This window comes from Papilio machaon, chromosome 17 (genome assembly GCF_912999745.1).
Source record: "Papilio machaon chromosome 17, ilPapMach1.1, whole genome shotgun sequence".
Classification (NCBI taxonomy): Eukaryota; Metazoa; Arthropoda; class Insecta; order Lepidoptera; family Papilionidae; genus Papilio; species Papilio machaon.
The window spans coordinates 4493796-4517149 of NC_060002.1; the positions used below are offsets into that span (position 1 = coordinate 4493796).

General features: G+C 34.5%; 2 protein-coding genes across 2 annotated transcripts; both read left to right on the forward strand.

The window, feature by feature from the left end:
• Positions 1 to 11727: 11727 nt before the first annotated feature.
• On the forward strand, positions 11728 to 22616 carry LOC106721633 (N-acylneuraminate-9-phosphatase). The gene is made up of 5 exons (XM_045681736.1): positions 11728 to 11934; positions 17580 to 17754; positions 19957 to 20041; positions 21326 to 21548; positions 21985 to 22616. The coding sequence occupies exons 1-5, from the start codon at positions 11830 to 11832 to the stop codon at positions 22150 to 22152; spliced, it is 756 nt and encodes a 251-aa protein (XP_045537692.1). The 5' UTR covers positions 11728 to 11829; the 3' UTR covers positions 22153 to 22616.
• Positions 11967 to 14730, forward strand: LOC106721632 (neurochondrin homolog). The gene has a single exon (XM_014516619.2). It carries the CDS (start codon positions 12291 to 12293, stop codon positions 14502 to 14504), a length of 2214 nt encoding a protein of 737 aa, XP_014372105.2. The 5' UTR covers positions 11967 to 12290; the 3' UTR covers positions 14505 to 14730.
• Positions 22617 to 23354: the final 738 nt, after the last annotated feature.

Here is a 23354-nt window from a genome sequence, read left to right on the forward strand (position 1 = left end):
ATAAAGTTCAGACTTAGCTTCATGTGATACAAGATATTTGTATGTTAGCCTCCGTACGAACGTGGTACTAATCACTATAACACTGTAAGAATGAAACTAATACTCTTTTTCGTTAGTTGACTATATTGCCAGAGTGGCCACACAAAGCAACATGGACTCGCTTCAAACGCCGGCGGCTTACTGGCTACTACAAAGTGAACGGGCCCCTCGCTCGGATCCGAGGGGGAGGCGCCGCTACTAATAGCTCTGCCCATTCGGATCCGAGTGGTCAGCAGTGAATGTATTAATAAAGAAATATATTTGTCGTTTATCAACACGAGTGGTTTGGCGAACATTAATTTGTAAATAGTGTAATTTTGTTTCCTGAAAATAAATTAAAAAAAAAACGTATTTTAACTTTTTGCAGCACAGTAATAATACATATATTGAAGGCACCGATATCCAATGCCTTAATAAATTACAAACTGTTCTTACCAAAAAAAAAAATTGTAAATTTTTTTTTTATTATTTACACTTCTGTTTCCGCATCCGTTTCCGTTTCCGTTTCTGCTAAAATTTATTTTTGACATCTGTTTCCGTTTCTGGTTCCGGTAAGACACTTCCGTTGCATCACTAGTTTTGATTAAAAAATGCAATAACTAGCGGTCGCCTGTGACTTCGTCAGCGCATAATAAATCCCTTCAAAATTGGACCAGCCGTTTCGGAGATTACTCGGAACAAACGCGGCCTTGCGGACAGACAGGCAAGATTTTTAAAAAATTGTTTTTCGTTCATCTATGCAAATACATCATGTGTACGAAATGTTATTTTTTATTCGATACTAGCTTTTACCCGCGACTCCGTCCGCGCGAAATAAAAAAAAATAGAAAATGGGGTAAAAATTATCCTATGTCCTATTCCTGGTTCTAAGCTATCTGCCCACCAATTTTCAGTCAAATCGATTCAGCCGTTCTTGAGTTATAAGTGGTGTAACTAACACGACTTTCTTTTATATATATAGATTACATACAGACACTGCAATTTTATTAATATCTATAGACGTAATATTTACTGCTGAACTGCTACAAAAAACTGATTTTAATTTTTCGTTTAAATTTAGAATAGTTATTCTTTAAAAAGTACATACCTAAGTATAAAAATCCAGCTTTAACATTTCCATCACGAATAAGGATAGCAAAATTATATTATTTATAAAAAAAAAAATTACGATGACATTTATTACATACTCAGAAATGGAGAAATGTCACCTTTTTCTCATGCATGGTAATAGAGGTTGTGTGATTTGCGCTTATGAAATTCAATTTCCTACACCTGCGTGATGAACGTATTCCATGCCTTTGTTCGGACTTTCGCGTCATTTACCTTTTATTTTTTTCTGTCTAATCTTCAATTTTAACGCTTTGTTCTACACCTGCTTGTGACATTTTTTAATCTTTATCAAACATTGCGGAATATTTTTATAACTTCAATAGCATAATTCAAATTTATCTTTAACGAACAATATTTCTTTACGTCTAAAATTATGACCGCAAGGAGATTAGGTGCAAGGTGCGTTCAAATCTCGAATTTATTTAAATTGGCGGAAAAACATACGTCTTCTATTGTTCGTGGTATTATACCGGAGTCGACCACTAATAAGTAACAGTCTATTTTTCTTCCGAAGGATACTAACTTTAGATTTCCTACAACGACAAGATGAAATTCTTGGTACTCTATTAATTGTTAAGTATGGCAATCGGAGATAGTGTAGGTTTTCAACAGTGAATTAATTTTTCAAATCGGTTCTGTAGTTTCGGAGCCTATACAATGCAAACAAACCAACAACTCTTTCCACTATAATCTTACGTCTCATCTTACTAATATTATAAACTAGCTTTTACCCGCGACTCCGTCCGCGCGGAATAAAAAATAGAAAACGGGGTAAAAATTATCCTATGTCCGTTTCCTGGTTCTAAGCTACTTGCCCACCAATTTTCAGTCAATTCGATTCAGCCGTTCTTGAGTTATAAATAGTGTAACTAACACGACTTTCTTTTATATATATAGATGTGAAACTTTATATGTAAGTATTAATTGTTGTTAGAAGGTATCTCTACGGATCTTGATGAAATTTGGAACAGATGTAGAACATAGTCTGGAAGAACACATAGGCAAATTATTAAGTTTCTATTTATTCCACGCGGACGGAATAGCGGGCTAATATTAGTATAGATAACATTCAGTTATTAATACGTTGCATTATTCCTTACGTTATTGATGTAGGCTTGCTCAGTAAGACTAGGCTTAAGCCGATTACGATGCGTACACTCGTGTATATCTAAACATGATATCATACTAATATGTCTGGAACATCTCAACCATGTTCATTGTTAGTAAGACAGCTATTAATATTCCAATACGATTTAATACTCTATTATTTCTCTCTTACACCTATAATTTACTCGTCGCTAAGTATTAAAAAAGTTAACTTTATATTCTTATATTGTTTTACTAAAAATACAGCTAGACTTTATTTAGATAAATACGTGTTTAACCTTTTGACCGCTGGAGATTTATATTATGAACGTCAACATGGTTGTAAAACAGTATGTTTTGCTCTTAAAGAAGTGACACCAAAACTGCTACCGATATAAGTACTTTGTTCTTATTTGTAAAGATTGCATTTCGGAAGGCTTCGCATAATCAAACACTTATGATATCAGCGTGCAATAAAAAAATTGACATAGTTATATTTAAGCTAATGTGTAATTGGAATACTGTCTAAATTTTTTTTGGTTTGAAATTAGACGAATATCGCTGACTTCTTCTATTTTCATAGTTTTCTAAAGGCCACTGTTACACAATAGGTATTTTTTTCTTTTTAAATGTTTTTAGCCATCTCTTTGTTTTTGCCCTTCAGTGAATACAAATAAGTTACTTTAACAAGTTCTCAAGACAATGTAGTCTGAGCAACTCAATGTAAAGTTAGAGAGCTCTTTACAAAATAAGGAACAAATGTTTTATATTCAGTTTCGAACTGGATTATACGAAATATCCGAGCGTAAGGGATCATTGTAATCTCAATTATATGCTAATATTATGCACTCAGTTTGTAAGCCCTTTTTAAACAGTGGAAGTAGAATGTTTGAATAGGTTAGTGATATTGTAATACTTTATAATATTGACATTCTTTTAAGTTATACTAATAAATATTTATTCATTCAAGACGCCATTATGCATATTATAGGAATTTAAGTAGACTTTGTGTCTAAAATTATTATTTTATTGTAATTTGGGTTAATGACAGAAATTTGCAGAGAACTTTGCAAATATGATGTTTTATTTATATTTAAAATGACATGTCAAACCCTAGCTTCTGTTACGTCATTAGAGTTAAAAACAAAATCAATTTAAACTGAAACTAGGAACATTATAAATAAAAAAAAACCGTTCCCTGTCTAAATTAAACCCACATATGATTAAAGATAACCAATAAAATTGTGTAATTCGTAGTGAAGTAAAAAAAATGAAAAGCAGAAGATTGAGTAAATCTTTTGGAGCGCAAAGCGCGGACGTTGCGAAGTAAAACGTGCCCCCTTTGTTCACGAGACATATTTATTAGAGCCGTCCTGAAAGCGTGTGAAATGATGTGGACGTAATGTTAGTCACAGGACTCTTTCGGCTTTATTGACTTTTATATTTTACTTTGTACTTTTCTTATGATTTAACAATACTTATCTACTTATGAGTTGTATATATTAAAATTTATTTTAGGAATACATCTATGTAAATATGCTTAATTATTTTTATACTATACTACCTTTCGCCCGCCTGTATTATGCCCGCGTGCATCAGCTACCTTCCCTTCAAAGTCCCGTCAAAATCGGTCCAGCCGTTCGCAGAACAAAAGCGGATTTACAGTGAGACAGACAGACAGGCAAAAAGATTTTTATTTTCGATATTACATGCAGACACTGCAATTTTATTAACAATATATATATATAAACTTTATAAACACTATGAAAGAAACATTGTGTTTTATTAATTCCCGATTAATAAATTATACAAACAAAGGGTATGAGGTCCAATGTATTGACAATAGAGATGGAATAACAATTATTAACTCTGTATACCGCACTTACATTAAGTTTGAAAGCGTATATTTATTTAAGCTAATTAATTTGATTCCTGCGGAGATTTTAATGCATCATATTGCAAATAATGCTATTGTTTCTGTAAATACAATTTCGTTGCGTTGCATTATTAAATAAGATCTTATAAAATGATTGGAACAATTGTATCAAAGAATAGTAAAATAATTTCATACATATATTGTTAATTAAGTTTTATTAGATTTCAATACATAAGTTCCGAAGTAAATAATCGTATCACAATAATTTTCCTCTTGCTTAATTTTTTTTGAACATTCACTACAAATCACTACAAATTATATAGATTACCTTTGTTACATTAATAAGTAAAATGAAAATAAAATTTTAAGATTTTGATTATATATCTCAAGTTACTATTATATGCGGCATAATTACCGTGATAAAGCGTAAAGTTCTGTTGGGTAAAATGTAAGTGTGTAGATTAAGTAAAAGATTTGAAATAGCTTATATAAAAATTTAAACATACGTTTTAATCTCAAATAACAAAATACCCAACAGCAAGGTGGGTAGTATTAATTTCGCTTTAACAACGCCGATCCAAGCTTAGAAGTTTATAATGAGGTCCCCAACCGAGCTCACGTTACCCAACCCTCTACCCACCTATAGAGAGCTCGAGACAAATTTACTACGCAGCAAATGCCCATTTTACCCTTAGTTAATATGTTTCGCAAGGTAAAATATTGATAGAATTTTCTGTAAATTCTAACTGCTGCACTATATTAAATGGTCACTTAAGGAGACCCTTAGTATTTTAATGTGAAAAATCTACAATGATGGACTACGTAAATAAGTGCGCCAGTTATTACAAACGTACGTACGTTAATACACAAAGCTCACATTATTTTCGTAGTTATTCTTCTTTAGATGGGATTGAAAATTCTTATCAAATTAAATATTAGAAATCGAATTAAATAAACAACCAAAGTACTTCAGTCAAACAGTAATTTTCCAGTCAAAGTCCATTTTTAACGTAAAAATATTCTTTATTAAATTCATATTTACATTTAAATTATAATTTTATTTGTGTAATGGCAAAATCAAAAAGGTTGTTTGAATTGGAGCATTCATTGTCAATAATGTCCCTCGTAATTAGTATTTGCACAACTTATTTACATTCCGACCATGTCGGCGGGAACTGTTGCCAGTTTTACTCTTATTTTTAATCTGGATTTAACACGGTAACACTGTTTATTGTATGTATATAATAATTGATGTTTCTAAAGAAAAAAATGGTTATTGTGAGAAAACTATAAAAGATAGATATATGCTATCGCGGACTTTTATTTATCACATTTAAAGAGCTACATTTCTTCCATACATCATTTTTATGTAGGTCCTATAGTTTAGCCTACGTAAGCGCTGAAACCAAAAATGTCCTTAATTTTCGCAACACATTTTGAAGCTAAATTCAAAATCTACTAAACTTCTTAAAGCTTCTGCAAGCTCTTCCTTTCGATTAAAATAATTTTTATCAAAATGGGACCACCAGGGGCGGAGTTTCGCGGTAACACACATTAAAAAAACAGTCCAATTGATAACCTCCTTCTTTTTGAAGTCGGCTAAAAATAACCTTACAACAGTAACAAGGCGTTATTATACCTTCTGCCACACACAGAGTTCTTAATTGACCACTATAAGTCTAAAAAATGAACATGTCTAAAATAAGTCTGATTTCAAACTTCTATTTTACAATAACAAATATTGCACAAATCATTTTACTTACAAAGTGACGTAAGCAGTAAACAAAATTTGTATTCAGAGCGTTGAATGCCTGGAAATAAGGCAACAGCTTTATATCGAAGTTACCCTAACGCACTTGTAGTTAATAAAAGCACTTTGTTCTGTGAGCGCGAGTCAGCAGATGTTCTCATAACGCGACTTCAAGTGAGCAATATTTTTTACACTATATTGTATTTATTACCCGACTAAGATGAATAACTGGTGTCATGGAATCGTAATCTTCCTTTTATCTTACTAATATTATAAATGTGAAAGTTCACGCATTCAGCGTGTATTGTTTTACCACGTAACGCAAAAACGGCTGAAATTTAAAAAAAAAGATGACAATCTGGGGTAGTGCGTAGGGTACTGAGTTTTTTTTTTAATTTCATGTGGACGAAGTCATGGGCGACAGCTAATCTTACTACAGTTTACTCTGACTGTACTACTGTTACTGTTATTCGACTGTAGGATGGTTATATCTGTAAGAATACTTTTGTGTAAATTGTCTGTGAATATGTATATACAAATATATATTTATATAGTTTAGATGACCATATCTTCATGCATATTAATTTGAGTAATATTTTTTTTGCGCTATGAAAACATATTTTGAAAATGGTTCTGAATTTTTAATTTTTACGCTATTGACTAAATAATAAACGTCCAAGGTAAAAACTCGGTGATTAAAAACAAATAGATTGATCGTTGGGATTTTCAGAATGAGTATTTATTATAAATCTACACTGAAATGTAACATGTGCCATTTTAAAAGAAATTCAAAAATGTGCATCCAACCAATCCGCACTAAGCCAGCTTGGTTGGCTAAGGCATAGTCACCCTTAACATAGGATAGGCACAGGCTCGAGTGCCTCGGTGGGAACATATCTGAGCTGACGACGAGGTCTTTTATTGTACAGTAATGTGCTTGCGTACCGAATGTTAAGTCCATTATGTAGCAGTATTATACAATCTAATGTTGATTTTGGTTGATAATAATTATACAGATGAAGTTCAAAGATCGTGTCATAAGAACTGAAGTGTGCATGCGCCTAGCTCGTTACCCGCAGCTGGTAGCGCAACTTTAAGTAAATACTGTTCGCAGTTCGTTACGTCCAAATTCAATATAACAAGCGAATTCGTCTCCGATGCCCTCTATCCTCAAATCCATGAGAATAGTCTTAAATGCAGCATAATAACTATATTAAATGTATTAGAAATAGTATTTTTTTACCATCTATACGTCGGTAATTTATTTTTACTATAGATATAGTTTTCTCGTGGTCTTCTATAAATAGTTCAACTGTCCTTCGAGCTCAAAAACAACTATAGTTGCATCTTCAAGTTGTGGTTTTATCAAGAGTATAAACGGCATGTCTCAGCTACATAACTTGGAAACTTTGCAAAATCATTAAAAAGTTGTAGCTAAGCTTTCAACTGCACAATCATTTATATATAACTGGCTGTCTCCCGCGACTCTGTCCGCACGACATTATAAAAACGTAATAAGTAGCCCAGGTGTTCTTCCACGCTATGTTCCACGTCTGTGCCAAATTTCATCAAGATCCGATCAGCCGTTTCGGAGATACCTTACCTTACAAATATCCGTCCATCTAAACATTCACATTTATAATACTCGTATAAAGAAGATACAATTAAAACAAAACACGGTCAGTCAATCAGAAGAAAGTTTGTGAACGACGTTAGACGTACGCCTCTCCTCCGATAACTCTCTTGCATCGACACTGAAAGCATGTTAGAGACTTGACGTGATTCCATTACGTTTATAAGTAGTGATGCAACGGAAGTGTCTTACCGGAACCAGAAACGGAAACAGATGTCAAAAATAAATTTTAGCAGAAACGGAAACGGAAGCGGAAACAGAAGTGTAAATAATAATAAAAAAACATATTTACAAAATTTTTTTTTGGTAAGAACAGTTTGTATTCGTTTTTAATTTATTAAGGCATTGGATATCGGTGTCCTTTAGCCTTCAATATATGTATTTTTACTGTGCTGCAATAAGTTAAAATACGTTTTTATTTTTTTAATTTATTTTCAGGAAACAAAATTACACTATTTACAAATTAATGTTCGCCAAACGTTCGTTCGACAAATATATTTCTTTATTAATACATTCACTGCTGACCACTCGGATCCGAGTGGGCAGAGCTATTAGTAGCGGCGCCTCCCCCTCGGATCCGAGCGAGAGGCCCGTTCACTTTGTAGTAGCCAGTAAGCCGCCGGCGTTTGAAGCGAGTCCATGTTGCTTTGTGTGGCCACTCTGGCAATATAGTCAACTAACGAAAAAGAGTATTAGTTTCATTCTTACAGTGTTGTAGTGACCACGTTCGTACGGAGGCAAACATACAAATATCTTGTATCACATGAAGCTAAGGCTGAACTTTACGTTATGTATGTATATTTTTTAAATATATGTATGTCCTGTATGTGTGTACGTGTGTGTGTATACGTATGTGTATGTGTGGGTGTGTATGAAATGTTACAAGATCTTGAACCGAGAAGATAAAAGCTGGTTTTGATTAGTATCCTTACATGTTTTACTCAATATTCTGGAATTTCATGAAAAACTTGACTTTGTCAAAATCTTGTAACATATGAACAGAAATGCAATCGTGGAACAAATATCTACATATTAGTGAACTAAACCATTGCCATCCCTAGCGCTCAAATACAAAAAACATTATTAATTTATCTAAATGTTCAAACACTCCCAGACATACTAAATAAAAATTCACCGTAAAAAGTTTTGGCTCCCAGCTGTTACATTTTTTATTTTGTAAACAGTGAATGTGTTAAGTATCAAAAACACCAAATCTAGATTACAAAAAGATATAATTATTAGGCACTTGACTTGCAATCTGCAGGGCCTGGGTTCGAATCCCGCTATGTACCAATGTGTTTTTCGATTTAGATATTTACATTTATCCGACGTTCCTACGGTGAAGGAAAACATAGTGATGCTGCCTGCACATATCTGAGAAAAAAAATTAATGATATGTGTGAAGTCAACCCGCTCTGGGCCAGCGTAGTTGACTATGGCCTAGTCACCCCTAATTTGGGGTAGGCTCCGAGCCCCTCAGTGGGGATGTATAGTGAGCTGATGATAATAATGATGATGATGATGATATATTACATGGTTATCACTTATTCAAAAGTACATTTAATAACTCGTAAGTATGAAATACGAACATTTTGCCAGTTGTCAAATTTTATATGGACAACTACTAGACAGTTTACTCCAGCAAGAGAAACTGATTGTTTCAAACAGCAGCAAAAAATATTACGCGCTTAAATTCACGAAAAAGTACGTAAACAAACAAATGCGACAAGTGCCGAAAGGCCGCGTACGGACTGCGCGTCTCGCGCCGCGCATTTGGATCTCTCAGCCGTCGTAAAGTTCCGTTTTATCTCCGTTATAAAAGTTGCGGAAACAGAAGCGGAAACGGATGTTGAAAAGCATGCGGAACTTCCGCACTTGCGGAGCGAAGTTTCGAAAGACAGCTTTACGTATTACTTGATAAATGTCATTAAAACTTTGCAAGGGTATAGTGACCCCCTTTATATTTTGTTCCAATCCGATAAATATATTAACCATAGAGTGCATATTTTACTTTGAACCTTATTAGAAATATTTTCAACAAAGCTGTCTTTCTCAGAAAAAAAATATTTTCGTGTCTGATTCACAATTTTTTTTTTATTTGTTGTACGATTTTAAAGTTTAGTGGTAATACCATTTCACATTTAATTCTAAATCGAATTTTAAAACAATCCCATACTTATATAAAAATGTGAAAGTTATATAAAAACTAGCTGTCGCCCGCGACTCCGTCCGCGCGCAGTTAAAAAAAAACTTAATAGCGGTATGAAAAATAGATGTTGGCCGATTCTCAGACCTACTGAATATGCTCACAAAATTTCATGAGAATCGGTCAAGCCGTTTCGGAGGAGTACCGGAACGAACATTGTGACACAAGAATTTTATATACAAGAATAAATAAGAAAATTTCCATATTCTCATATCCTAGAACTCATTAAATCTAGTTTATACATTCAATCCAACGATCGCGCTTTTTCGCTAATATGATGTAAACGAATTGAGTAAGTTTTGCTCATGAAATTCAAATTGAAGCAGCTGTTTTCAGCGCGGGTTCCGCTTACCTGATTAAAGTTTCGCTGTATTTATTATCAACTGTTTTTGTTTGTATGTCTCGCATAAAACACATTCATTACATATCTATTTGACATAAACGAATGAACAAAAAAACAACAATAAACAAAACAGCATTTATTTGTGTAGAATAGTAGCCATTGATCAACTCTGACTTAACAAAAATGATTTAACGAGTTCGTTAAAATCATTGTCAATTCTATAAAATTACATGTGACTAAAACATCATCATCAACCTGCCCTTATCCCTATGGAGGGTCGGCACAGTATGTACTACTCCTCCATACATCTCTATCAGCCGTCATATCTGAATTTACCCCCTTCTTACGCATATCCTCTTTCACACAATCCATCCATACTTTCTTTGGTCTTCCTCTACCTTTATAGCCATCCACATTCAATCTCATTACTTTTTTGTTTATATGATTATCATCCCTCCGCATAACATGTCCAAACCACGCTAACCTTCTGCTCCTCAATTTCTCGATAACTGGCGCTACTTTCAAACTTCCTCTGATATGCACATTCTTAACTTTATCTTTTCTTGTCACACCACACATCCATCTTAGCATACGCATCTCAGCTACATGCAATCTTCTTTCATCCGAAACCTTGGTGGCCCAACATTCAGATCCGTACAATAAGACAGGTCTTACGATTGACTTGTAGATCTGTCCCTTAAGCTTGGGTGGCATTCTTGGATCACAAGTCACACCGGTGACCTGTCGCCATTTCATCCAACCTGCATTTATTCGGCTTTTCACATCCCGGTCAACACCACCATCGTATTGGACGAGTGAACCGAGGTACTTAAAATCGGAGCAGGTTGGTAGGTCAACACCATTTAAAGCGATTGGAGAAAAGCTGGTCGGACCACCAAAATCGCAGAACAAATGTTCAGTTTTGGTTCTGCTGATTTTAAGACCAGCTCTCTCCAATTTATCTCGCCATTTTTCCAACCTGCTCTGCACCTCGCATTCATCCTCCCCGACAAGCACGATGTCATCAGCATAAAACAATAATTGTAATAGTGATTTTATTGTTTTTTTTTCTATAGTGTATGAAATAAATCGAGCTCTCTTTAGATACGAATTGTATGACGCGTTTTATTATTAACCGCGGAGAAACGACTAGGAATACGGGCAAATGGAAGTTAATGAAAATGCCACGAGCACTCCGCGCCGACTACCTATATTGTATTCATTGATTGTTCAATTCGTGCGAACTAAACCAAGTTATTAATTCACAAGCCTTCAGAATCGAAAGTACATTTTGTATGTATTTTGTTATTTATCCAGTAATATAAAAAATATAGATGGGTAAATTAAAAAGTGTGTCTTCCGTTAGGCCTATCGGTCTACCGATCAATCCCCGTTAAAAACTTGGTCGTTGGTCGAAAATCCTGAAACATATGAATATTACCACTTAACACCGTGCTTTTATCAAGTTCTGATGATATTTGTAGTAAATGGAGATTACGATATCATAATTGATGGCTTTCAAAGAAGTTTTTATTCAATGTACAGTAGCACCATCTAGGAGAATACTCTGATAAGAGCTTGAGTGTAAGTCTCATTTTGAAAATGTTACTGCTTCGCAATAAAAGATGGCGTTTAAGATATACTTGAGCAATGGAAAATTTTAACTACGCTTATAACTGAGAGAGGGAGGTAAACGAGTATTATTTGACGACGAGAGCGGAGTGATTGACGCAATATATTCGGACGTATTGTTACCAACAGCATTCTAATCAATAAATTTTGAAAGATGAATAGTGAATACGTAGAAAATTGTGATGTTTCGGCTATATTTTTCGATTTAGACAATACATTAATACAGACAAGAAAGGGAGACAGCCGAGCATGCAATAAGGTTTGTATTTTTATTTTATCAAAATTGTGACATTGCCACGGTCATGGAGAAGTTAGAAACGAATCCACGCTGCGCGCGCTGTCATCGCACGTTTCTACGTCGTTGATATCCTACACTGTTCGTTGCTTTGCTGCTTGCAGTCCGCGTGTTATATGTTCACGTTCCAGTGTGTTAAAAATAGGATTTTCGTAGTTGGAGAACGTGAGCTAGACGGCCTGATTTAGATATTTTGGAAGAGAACCCGCGCTAATTATAAACGTGATGTAGACAGTGTTCGCTCAATTCAACTGCTCCCGGCTCGTTTCAGTGGACCGCGATCTGTTGCGTTTTGAGATCGTTTCGTGCAATTTGTGACAATGGACGAAATACCGGAATCAATCAAAAAATGCATTCTTATAATAAACATGGCAAAAAGCGACACAGAAAAATTTGCCGCGCTCTTCATGGTAACAAAACTGGTGAAGGGGAAGGATTGCAATTCTCAAGCAAGAAAAGCTTTGTTCGAAGCTATTGGTTTTAAGTTCCTGAAGAAGCTGTTAACAAGTAACAACGTCGTAGACGACTGCCCGCCGTCTGTATACAAATCGCTTGCCCTTTCTATTCTGACCACATTCTGTAATGAACCAGAACTTGCAACTCATCCCGAGATGCTTGCAAATATACCAGTATTCTTAGACATTGTACAGACCTCGGACAATGAAGACTATGATGATAATCTCATTATAATAAGTGAAGCTTATACTTGTCTCCAATGCATTGCAGAACAGGAAGCTGGGCAAAAGGCATTAATAGAAGTTGGAGCTATTACAAAAATGTCAGAAATTTATTCTCATCAAAGTTTTCAAACTGATGAAGCCCTCAATATTCTTGTAAAACTTGTTAGTCGGTATGGCCCGGCTGCATGGGGAAGTGATCCTAAACCGTTCCATGCACTGGTCAATAAGATAGCTCTGGATTTTGCTACTGATCAATCGGAGAGAAAGTTTGAACTGGCTACAATACTCAGTGCGCTTCTTTACAGCTGCAACAAGTTTATTATTGTACCTGGTGCAGCGGATGAGACTTGGCCACAGAGTATATACAGAGCTCTTCATGACATACTTACCAGCAAAATTGGTAAAAATCAAAGAGACCCTGCTCTGAAACTAGCTGCTAATATTATTGAACTCCTTGGAGTGGAGTGGACCTTTCTGGATGAGGAGAATCCCAAAAAATTCTTCCTTTTGCTCCTGCAGTTGTGTGCAATTGAAGTTAGAATGCAGCTTGAAGATAGGAGTTTCAAACAAGCATATGCTAATGCAGAATTGGTAACTTCTTGCTTTATTGTTCTTGAAATGTCTATCAACTATATGGCTACAGATCAGTTGGATTTAGAGCAAAAAGAAAAGCAGTCAGTGTACACCAGCTTCAAAGGAGCATTCAATGCTGTTGTTTCTATCCTTACTAAGGTATCTAACGACAAAAACCGTGATAAACTTCCTGACAGTGAAAAAGTTTTTGTATGTGCTATGGTCAGAGTTTTAGTTGCATGGATTGCACAAGAAACTACAGCAATGAGGGAACAAATCTATGCACTGATGCCATTCATGTTTACACTTGCTAATGATTCTTTCCATGCATACAGAGCAAGGAAACTGGCAGAAAAAACAAAAACTGAAGGAGAGCCTATGGACACAGACATAAGCCTGATGGGGCAAATAGATTTACTGCGTTTAATGCTACCTGCTCTTTGTCATCTTGTGGTTGAGGACAAGGCAAGAGATATTGTATTTAACTTGAAACAAGAAGATATACTCTATGAAGCCATGAACTTCCATTGGTCTATTGTCCATTATAAGAAACCACCTATTCCAAAATCTGAGCGTGGCAAAGCACGAACTCAGCCAGAACCAGAATTGGATCCTAAGGTCTTGGACGATATGAGAGACTCAAGAGCTGCAATGGTCAGCCTATGTAATATATTTATGAACCTGACAGTTTTGGCACCAAAAGCAGTTGAAAACAGTATGCTGTTTAATACCCTTCTAAAATTCATCTTCAACAATTTGCCTGAATTAAAGAATATACCAGAAAACTTAGTACTTCATGGGCACTTGGCAGTATTGGGTCTCTTACTTCTGAAACAACAGAGTAGCAAAGTGAAAAAGAATGACTTTTCAATTTGTAGTTACATTCAGTCTACTATTAGGTTTCTGTGGGATGCTTACAATGTTGATGAGTCAAATGACCCCAATGCTCTTGTAGTATCAATGGCGTACAAAGAACATTGGAATGAAATTGCAGATTTATGGTTTTTAGGAATGCAAACAATGAGTGGAGTACTTACTATTGTGCCATGGATTTCTGAATTTGCTATAGAAAGTGGATGGGCTGAAGGTATAGCTGAAATGCTTGCAAAGGTCAAGGTTGGAACATTGCCACCAAATGTTAAATCAGCTTTTGAAGATTTCCTTTGCAGATTAGTGGATTCTAATGAAAGTGTGAAGCCCGTCTTAAAGAAAGGTGGAGCTCTTAAGATGTGCAGAAACCATCGGTTAATGGAATTAGGCAAAAAGCTTTTTGGAGACTAAACTATTTGTTTTAAATTGAAACTTTCTTAACTTTGAAATTTTAACAGTACTTAATTTTGAATGTTCAGTTGTTTGCTTTCAATTTGTGATTTTTAATGTAAATATTGTAAGTATTATTGTTGCATCTTGCTACTGGTAGCATTGTATTGTTAACATTAACAAAGATACAGAGTATATAATAAAGGATTTGAGTAATGTTCAATGCTTGTCAATTTCCATTCTACCCCAAGAAAAAGAATCATTTTTCCACTTACCAAATTTTACATAACAGTTACTATTATAATGTGACAAGAAGTAATCATAAAGAATTCCTTCCGTTATAGTAGCAACCTGAGAATTATTTTTTTTTCAACCAATCTTTCTTTGTCCTTTTTCAATACTGTATCTACTTGAAATGTTTTTATATTTAATATAACTATACATATCAAAAGTGAGTTTAAGAACATGTAAAATGTCAATATCAGATTTCAGTTGAAATACTGCCAAAGAACAGGTGATTGAACGAAGAGTTGAGTCCGTTGACCTCATGCTATTCCTGGCTCAAACACTTCCTCACATACAGTGTGCACACATTTATATTGATACAATACATGCTTCTGGAATAAAATGACAATCACTCTCACCTATAAACCAAAGCAATTGTAAGATTAAGATTTCTGATTATCGCAATTGTGGTTTAACTTTAAATTTTTCTACATCCATACTTATTTTATGGTTACTCATACTATTATTATCATTCTTTTGTACATTTTAGTTGCATAAATTGTATGACATATACCCGAATACTGAAACGTTACTTAAATATCTCGTTTCGTAAGCATTGCTTACAATTTAACAGACGTCAAAACTTAAGTGGAATACACAAACGCAAATCAATACATGTAAGCGCGTGATTCCGTAAGTAGACGCATTATTTTTACGTCATGGCAACATCCTTTGTTTTCGGTCAAAGAGTGTATAAAAAATACTTGTTCTCGATTACGTTTTCTTAAAATTCACTTTACGTATCCGTTTCACGCAGCATGGCTTGGATAACCTATAGTTGTAAGACGTGTTCATTCCCAAATAGTAAAGAAAATTAAAATAAAAATACTAAATACTCAAAAATCAAAGAAGGTTGTTAAAAATATCCTTTTGTTTAAATTATTTTTAAATAAAAAAATTTGACCTTACTTTTGTAGAATGGAAAGCATCTGGCGTTTTGTTTTGACAAGTTAACGGTGCGACGTTTAGTTCATATTTTAAAAGTTTGAATTAAAATTTTAATATCATCAAGACACTTTTTAAGCAGTTTAAGCGGGCGCAGACAAATGTCGCTACAAACCTATTTGCGATTCCGATATATTCTCGTTCAGTCGGCATTTTTATATAAATACTAGCTGTCGCCCGCGACTCCGTCCGCGCGCAGTTAAAAAAAACTTAATAGGGGTATGAATAATAGATGTTGGCCGATTCTCAGACCGACTCAATATGCTCACAAAATTTCATGAGAATCGGTCAAGCCGTTTCGGAGGAGTACGGGAACGAACATTGTGACATGAGAATTTTATATATAAGACTTTTTAACTCCGCTATCTTTGATGTTACCCTATGCACAATTCTATTTACTGTTGCTTGTTCAACATTGAACGTATCCCCTATCACTCGTTGGTAGCTGCCTGTCGCATAAAAACGTAAGGCAATTAGTATTTGGTCTTTCGACCTCAACGCTCTGTTCCGTCTTGTCAAAGGCTCGATACTTTTGCCAAATATGGAGACCTAATACAAAACTGTTTCTTTCGATAAGCGAAACCTTGAGCGAAACTCTGCATCGGTGTATTTTTCAAACGCATTAATTTTCTTTAAGTTTCGCCAGCACACGCTAGGCCTCTCATTGTCCGAAAGCGATGATAATGATGAAGCAGACATGTTAACACCTTAGATTTTCACTTTTAAGATAGCTCGCGACCACTCTTAAATTGTTGGCGTACTTAAGTCGACATGACAGTTCTTTTGACAGCAAAATGTCGTTGAGTGACGATCCAGTATAAGAAGTGTGATATTGAGTGGCCTTTAAGCATGGTACGACTTGATTGGCATCAAAGTTGAGATGCCTCTTTGACTGACTTACGAAAATTGCATATTGGAGTTTAAGCGTGGTCTTATAATTTAAGACGCTCTTACATGTTTAAGTGACGTTTCAGTATTCGGGCAATAGCCACTCTAAATAATTTGCTTTATCATCGTATTTTCTCCTACCGTCCTCTATTTAGTCATCTAGCACATTCCTGTATATTTTTGTGTAATTATTTTCATGTGTATGATTAACAAATAACATGAATTTATTTTCATCATTCAATTTGGCAGAGCTTCTTGATTAGTTGTTTATTTTATGAATAGCATAATTAGTAAGAGCTGTGTCGGTGAAATTGTTTCTAATATTTTAATATTACAAAGCTAAATATTTGATCTCATTATAAAGAAGAAGGAGTCAGGAGTCTTCAAATGCTAAATGATTTTAAACTATCGTTTGAAGGTCATCTTTGTGTAGGTAGAAGAGAATTTTGGACAGAATATTTTAAAGGCCCATTTAAACGATGCAAGTTGTTAGTTGTATACAATTCAATTGAAGCAATAAATGTCTTGTATAGTCTAAACATCAGTTGCTTACAATTATTAAAGTTAAATGCGTGCTATTTATTGCATTCAATTATTTCTTTGGTACTAAGAAAAAAGTGGTATCGTCTAAATGGGCCTTAAGGCAGACAACAAACATTGAAATAACACACTTAGTACTCGTTATGTCAAGTACTAAGTATTAGTCTAATGTCTATATCTATAGGAATACAAATCAATGAGCAAAAGCTAAGTAAAAGACTGAAGATTGAGACTTTCCGTACCTTTCACTTAGCACTATCTCTGTCCCTTTCCCACCTATACATGGCAAAGTATGTGCTAATGTTCTCTCTTTCATATCCCTTTATTGGCCTTATATATTTGACTAATTTATAGAGTACATTATGAAATATTGATTTGTCGCTCCATCTTAGAAGAAAATGTATGAAAATATCTGTCATAGCTATTAAATATCCTCAGCTAGTGGAGATATTACACCTGCAGTATGGGGTGCCTAAAGATGTTGCGACAGAGAGCGCTGCCACATTCCTGAGGACCTTCAGAGCCCAGCCCGACGATGAGGCGTATGAATTGAATGAGTGGCCGGCTCACTTGTGGCGCAATTCGCTGCCGAAGAACTACAGGCATATCGCTAGTAAGTATAACGTCTAATAACTTCAATATTTATCATATCAACCTTTGCATAGTTCGATACAACATTCGCATTTATAATATTTGTAAGATTTACAAACTTCACGTCTTACATTACTATAAATTATACGGTATAAAGGATTAGATTATTGGACATGAGATTGTACATTTACGAACGAGTTAACCAACGTATTTCAGTTTCACTAGGTTACAGTGTCCTTCAAAACAAACGAAGTATTGATTGAACGCAAAACTCTCGGCGAGGGCGGTACCGAAATCTCATAAAAACAGTGGACGTCATACGATCGTGTAATACTAAATAGTATTTCTAAAATAATATTTGATAGAATGGGCTTGCCTATTGCTTGTACTAAAAAACTAATATACATATTTTATCATACCTAGATATTTTGAAATTTGTAAATTTTTAGCTGTAGATTTGAAGTTATAAATCTCAGTACAAGGTAATACTACTAGTAAATTAAGGTAAAACTTTGAAATAGGTGATTTTACAACGTAAATCCATAATTCCAAAGATAATAACCTCGAGCGTAATTGTGGTTTGGACAGAAACATTCGCTTTGTACTGTATGTTAAATCTGCGAAGTCATTAAATTTTGCATCGCGTGAATTCCCGCTCCCGGCACTGCGCCAACTTTGAAAGCAAAAATTACGCTTTTGCAGCCAGTTAAATTATTGCGTTGCATACTGTTATTGCAAAACAAGCTTTCATTAACTTAAAAAAATCTTATTATTTTGAATTCTTTCTCTTCTTCTGTTTAACACCTATATAAGTACATAATTTTTATAAAGAAATTATGAGAGGAGGGTAAGTTTAGGAAAGTGAAATATACTCAATTTGAAAGCAAACAACCTTCTAACTTGTTGCAGATAACTACGAGCAGCGATCTCTTTGTTATTTTAGCGCAATCAGATGGCCTTTTACTCGTTGCGTTATAAAAGAAAATACAGGTTTTATCTGTAATTTTTGTTGTGCAGATGTTACGACAGAGGAAACCGTTACTTTGCTTGAATCGATTCCGACTTGCTTATCTATCCTTCTATTAGATAGGTGCTCTTGTTATAAATCATATGGTGTAAAACTATTTCCAGAAATCCTGAGTATTTATTACGCAGATATTTTCCGACTTGCGTCGTCGTTAAAATTGTGTTGTGGAAATGTTTTCTGATATGAATAGTTACAGCTAGTGTATAATCTATCGAATTTTTCACCCATATTAAATCAGATTTATGAATCACAAAAAACAAACAACATATCATATCTAATAAGCATACAAGGCGAAAAACATACGGTCCATAGATTTCGTTATTTCTACAAAAATAAACGTGATCGTTGATTGTACGTTACGTAATTTGCCTTTGACGTAATATTTGCTATCCATAACATATAAAAAATATCATGTTGAAAATTCAATATCGACTTTGATTTACATCTTAATTTCATCATTATATGATAGTGGATGTTTTCTATCAAAATAAATGTTATAAGACTTAAGATATTGACCTCGTAGGTCCCGAGTTCCAACTCTATCAAAACAAAACATTTGAATGATAAAGTACGAAGTGTCATATTGGAGTACCAGTGTCAATGCAATTAATACTTCTGTTTTGTTTGGACTCTAATATTTTTAAGCCCTACATCTCTTAAAATCGGTTGTCGGGTGCTATAGCTTATACGAACTAATTTTATATTATTCTGGATGAAATTAACCTTCCACACTTTGGTAAGACGCAAATAATAATGCTCCGACTGCCAGATTGATAAAGGTGACCGAAAAAATATTGTTTAATTTTATTTTTCTCAAAGCTACACACGTTTTCGGGCAATGTTATAAATAATTATGACCGTTTATATTCCCTTGAAGTATTTTGTAAAGGACAGTTATATCTAAAATAACAAGGTCCCACGATTTAGACTTGCGAGATTTAAACAAATTTTGTTTTTCGACAGAGGTATTTATAAGAAAACTTATTTTAAAGATGAAACCTAACAAGAAGACCTCATCATCATCTCCCTGGCCTTTTCCCACTCACGTGGGGTCGGCACACAAGGTTTTATGAACCTTAAAGTTTTAGCTTAAGTTTTTACGGCCTGTCGCCAACCCTACTTGGGAAACCCAACCAAGACAAGAAGACCTATTAGTCATAATACAAAGTTCATTCTGATATGACTCTTTTGTTACAGAAAAAGTATCAGAGGAATGGGTTAAATTGAGATTTCAATATTTAGCTCTGACGCCTGAAGTTATACATCTATTAGAAACATTAAGGTAAGTGTTGTATTTATTGTTTTTATACGTTAATGTTATGCAGAAATATTTAATGTCTTTTTAATATTTTGGAGATTATCATTAAAATATTTCTTCATACTTTTCTATACTTTATGGCAATTTCTTTGTCTGTTCTATGTTAATTTTAGCTTGTATGTTGGTTTTGTTCAGAGACATTGCCTCTATCATTACATTCGTTCTGAGATTATAGATTTACATTCAAATACGTATAATTTTTATGTTTTGATAATTTATCATCGAAGAACCATATTTATATAAATGTCACAATATAGCGGGTCCATTTTGACAGATAATAAAATCCGCCTAATTGTTTTGTGTAACTTAAATTAATTGCTGAGTTATTGATTTATTCATTTTCACTGCAGCTGTCAAATTCGGCCTGTTGTTTTGTGACAAACTTACCACAACATGCATGGTGTTATGTGGTAAGTGTTGTTTTTCTGGTTAAACGCAATTTTCAATCATCAAATTCGAAATTAATACTGAGCCATTGGCCATCATTGATTTATTTGTCTACAGTCATCAAGTCAATATAATCTGCATGCCACATAATGCTGTGTTGTCAGTGCATTAGGCATTGACATTGATGTATCATGAGGAAGTCAACACCAATACGTTGTGAAAGCATATATTGCAGGTTATGCAATATATTTTTTTTTATTTAATAAATATATTTACGAATGCATCTACAACTCGTTTGGTTTGACTTTAATCGCATGTTGCTAATAAATGACTTGTTTTTCAACAGTTCAGTTGTTGCTCAAGGAGTGACTAAACTTGGGGCGCCGCGTGCGCAACACTTAGGTATTGAATTGTATTTGTAAAATATGTGAGGAAGTACACCATGGAGAAGGTAACGAATGCCTCAAAAATTTCACCATAATTATGGAGATAATTTGAAACTTATTTCAATCGAGATATTACCATTACAGTTTGGTTAGAAACTACTATGCTAATATTTAAATAAAGTTATAAAAATATCTCCACAGTTATAAAAACGTTTTAATCTAAGTTGAGTGTTGCGTTGACGGTTTTAAAGTAAAAATTCGACACATTCATTGGGTACAGTCAACACATCACGTGTATAATTAAGATATTCGCATATGATTTCTATATGCCCTAACCGATTAAAGTGAAAGTGTTCTTGCACGTTTGGTATGTTTAAATGTGCAAGGTCATTCGCTTCTCGTTGTATAATGTGCTGAGTTTCAGCATGGTCTCTGCCATGGAATAACAAAAGGCTGGTCGATGAATGTGGCACAGGGAGGATTATCTACTCGGTCTGATCACGAACGGGCCGTCGCGAGCCCAGTGGCAGAAGATCGATCGGCTTAACCTGAGGGACTACTTCGACTGCGTCCTGGTCTCCGGAGACCTGCCCTGGGAGAAGCCCGATCAAAACATCTTTCTAGAAGCTTGCAAGCTGCTCAACGTCGAGGCTCGCACTTGCATCATGGTCGGTGATAAACTTGAAACAGATATTAAGGTAAATAACTATATTTTAACGACTTACCATTACAAATTCTATTTTGAACTACACATGATTCCACTTTTGAGGTTCAATGCTACAACACAGACGTAATAATCTTTTTTCCCAGATATCCGCTGTTTTCTAAGCATACTAACAAAGTAATTTTTGGTGTATGGATTCTACAATGCTATTTTTTTAACTAACTAGCTATTGCCCGTGACTCAGTCCGCGTGGAATTAAAATAAACTAAATGAGAGTAGCCTTTGTGTTCTTCCAGACTATGCTCTACTTCTGTGCCATCAAGATCCGTTGAGCTGTTACGGAGATACCTTCAAACAAACATTCATCTAACCATCTATACATTCACATTTATAATATAAGTAAGATTTATGTTCAACGATTAATAAAAAGTTTATATGAGTTATTTATAGGGTTTCGTTTATGTTTTCAGGGTGGGAAAGAAGCAGAGCTAGGTGGCACCGTGTGGATACCGCTACAGCAAGACGAAATGGAATCAGATCTGCCTGACTTTACTATAAACAAGGTCACCGAACTCCCAGAGGTGTTGCCAGCTTCACCCAGACTGAAGCGTTCCGCAAACGTCACTAGCGATTGTTGATACCAAAGATTTAAAATGGGTTTATGGTTTTAGTTTTTTCAATTAATATTCCTATTATTTTAGCTGGGGTTACATTACGAGTATGCAGGGACTGGGGAGCTATCACGAAAATTTGTGATAATCGCCATCGTATCGTCATCGACAAAATTTGTCTTAAAAATTTGTGTATCGTAAAATACACAAAAATCTCATACTTATTTTGACATAAATAAAATAAAGACGATTCACAAATTTTCATGCTAGGTCCACTGTTCATATTACTGACTCTTAGGACGTAGTCTTACGTGTACAGTACGTTTCGATAATAGAGCTGCGACATATTGTGACGTATAAAATAGGTATTTGGAAACGCAACTGAACTCACTGGACGTTGACATCCAACCATAGTACGTGTACTCGTAGAGTGACCAAGCCTTATAAGATAATTTTTTTTTATTTTATAGTTTTATAACTAAACAGATACAGAGGGAATGTCATTTTTGTTATATTTTTTTTTATTTTCGATATCGAAACTATTTTTGTTGTTTTGATTTTTATTTTATTGTTTGCTGTTGACGTTACCAGTTACCAATACGGTTTTCGAAGAAAAATAAAATAAAAAAATTTGAAATTCTAATTTTAGGTCCTGGTATAATGTTTAGTAGATAGAAAATGGTAGCAATTGCTATCCATGTCTTCCCTTTTAGTTTTAACTGCGCGGTAGATTTTTTATATTGCTTTTTAAGACATGATTTATAATCTTCAGTATTTAGTTATTTGGAACAAATAGTTCCTAGTACATAGTATTTTGTTCAGTATATCGCTAAATATATAAGAAAAATAGTACACAATATGTTTCAGCATACATTCCACTGCATAGTGATGTCAAACAGTATTCAAAGTACAATAAATTGCTTGCAGTACAAATATTAATTCCCTTATGTACAGACTTTTATATTTTATATGTAAAAATCGACAAGGATATCTGACTTCGAGGACATAAGGCAAACAAATCAAGATAGCTCACTAGCGCCCTCCTGTTAATGTCGAAGTGTCACAAGGTCCTTTTCGTACTGTACCTTTCTATGCCATGTAATCTGACAACTAAAAGCGATAGCAGCGCCCCCCTCACCGGCTCACATATCCTTGTTTGACTATAAATGCAACTCCACTAGTACAATCCACTAAATGCTATTTCAAAATTATTTAAGAATACTAAAAAA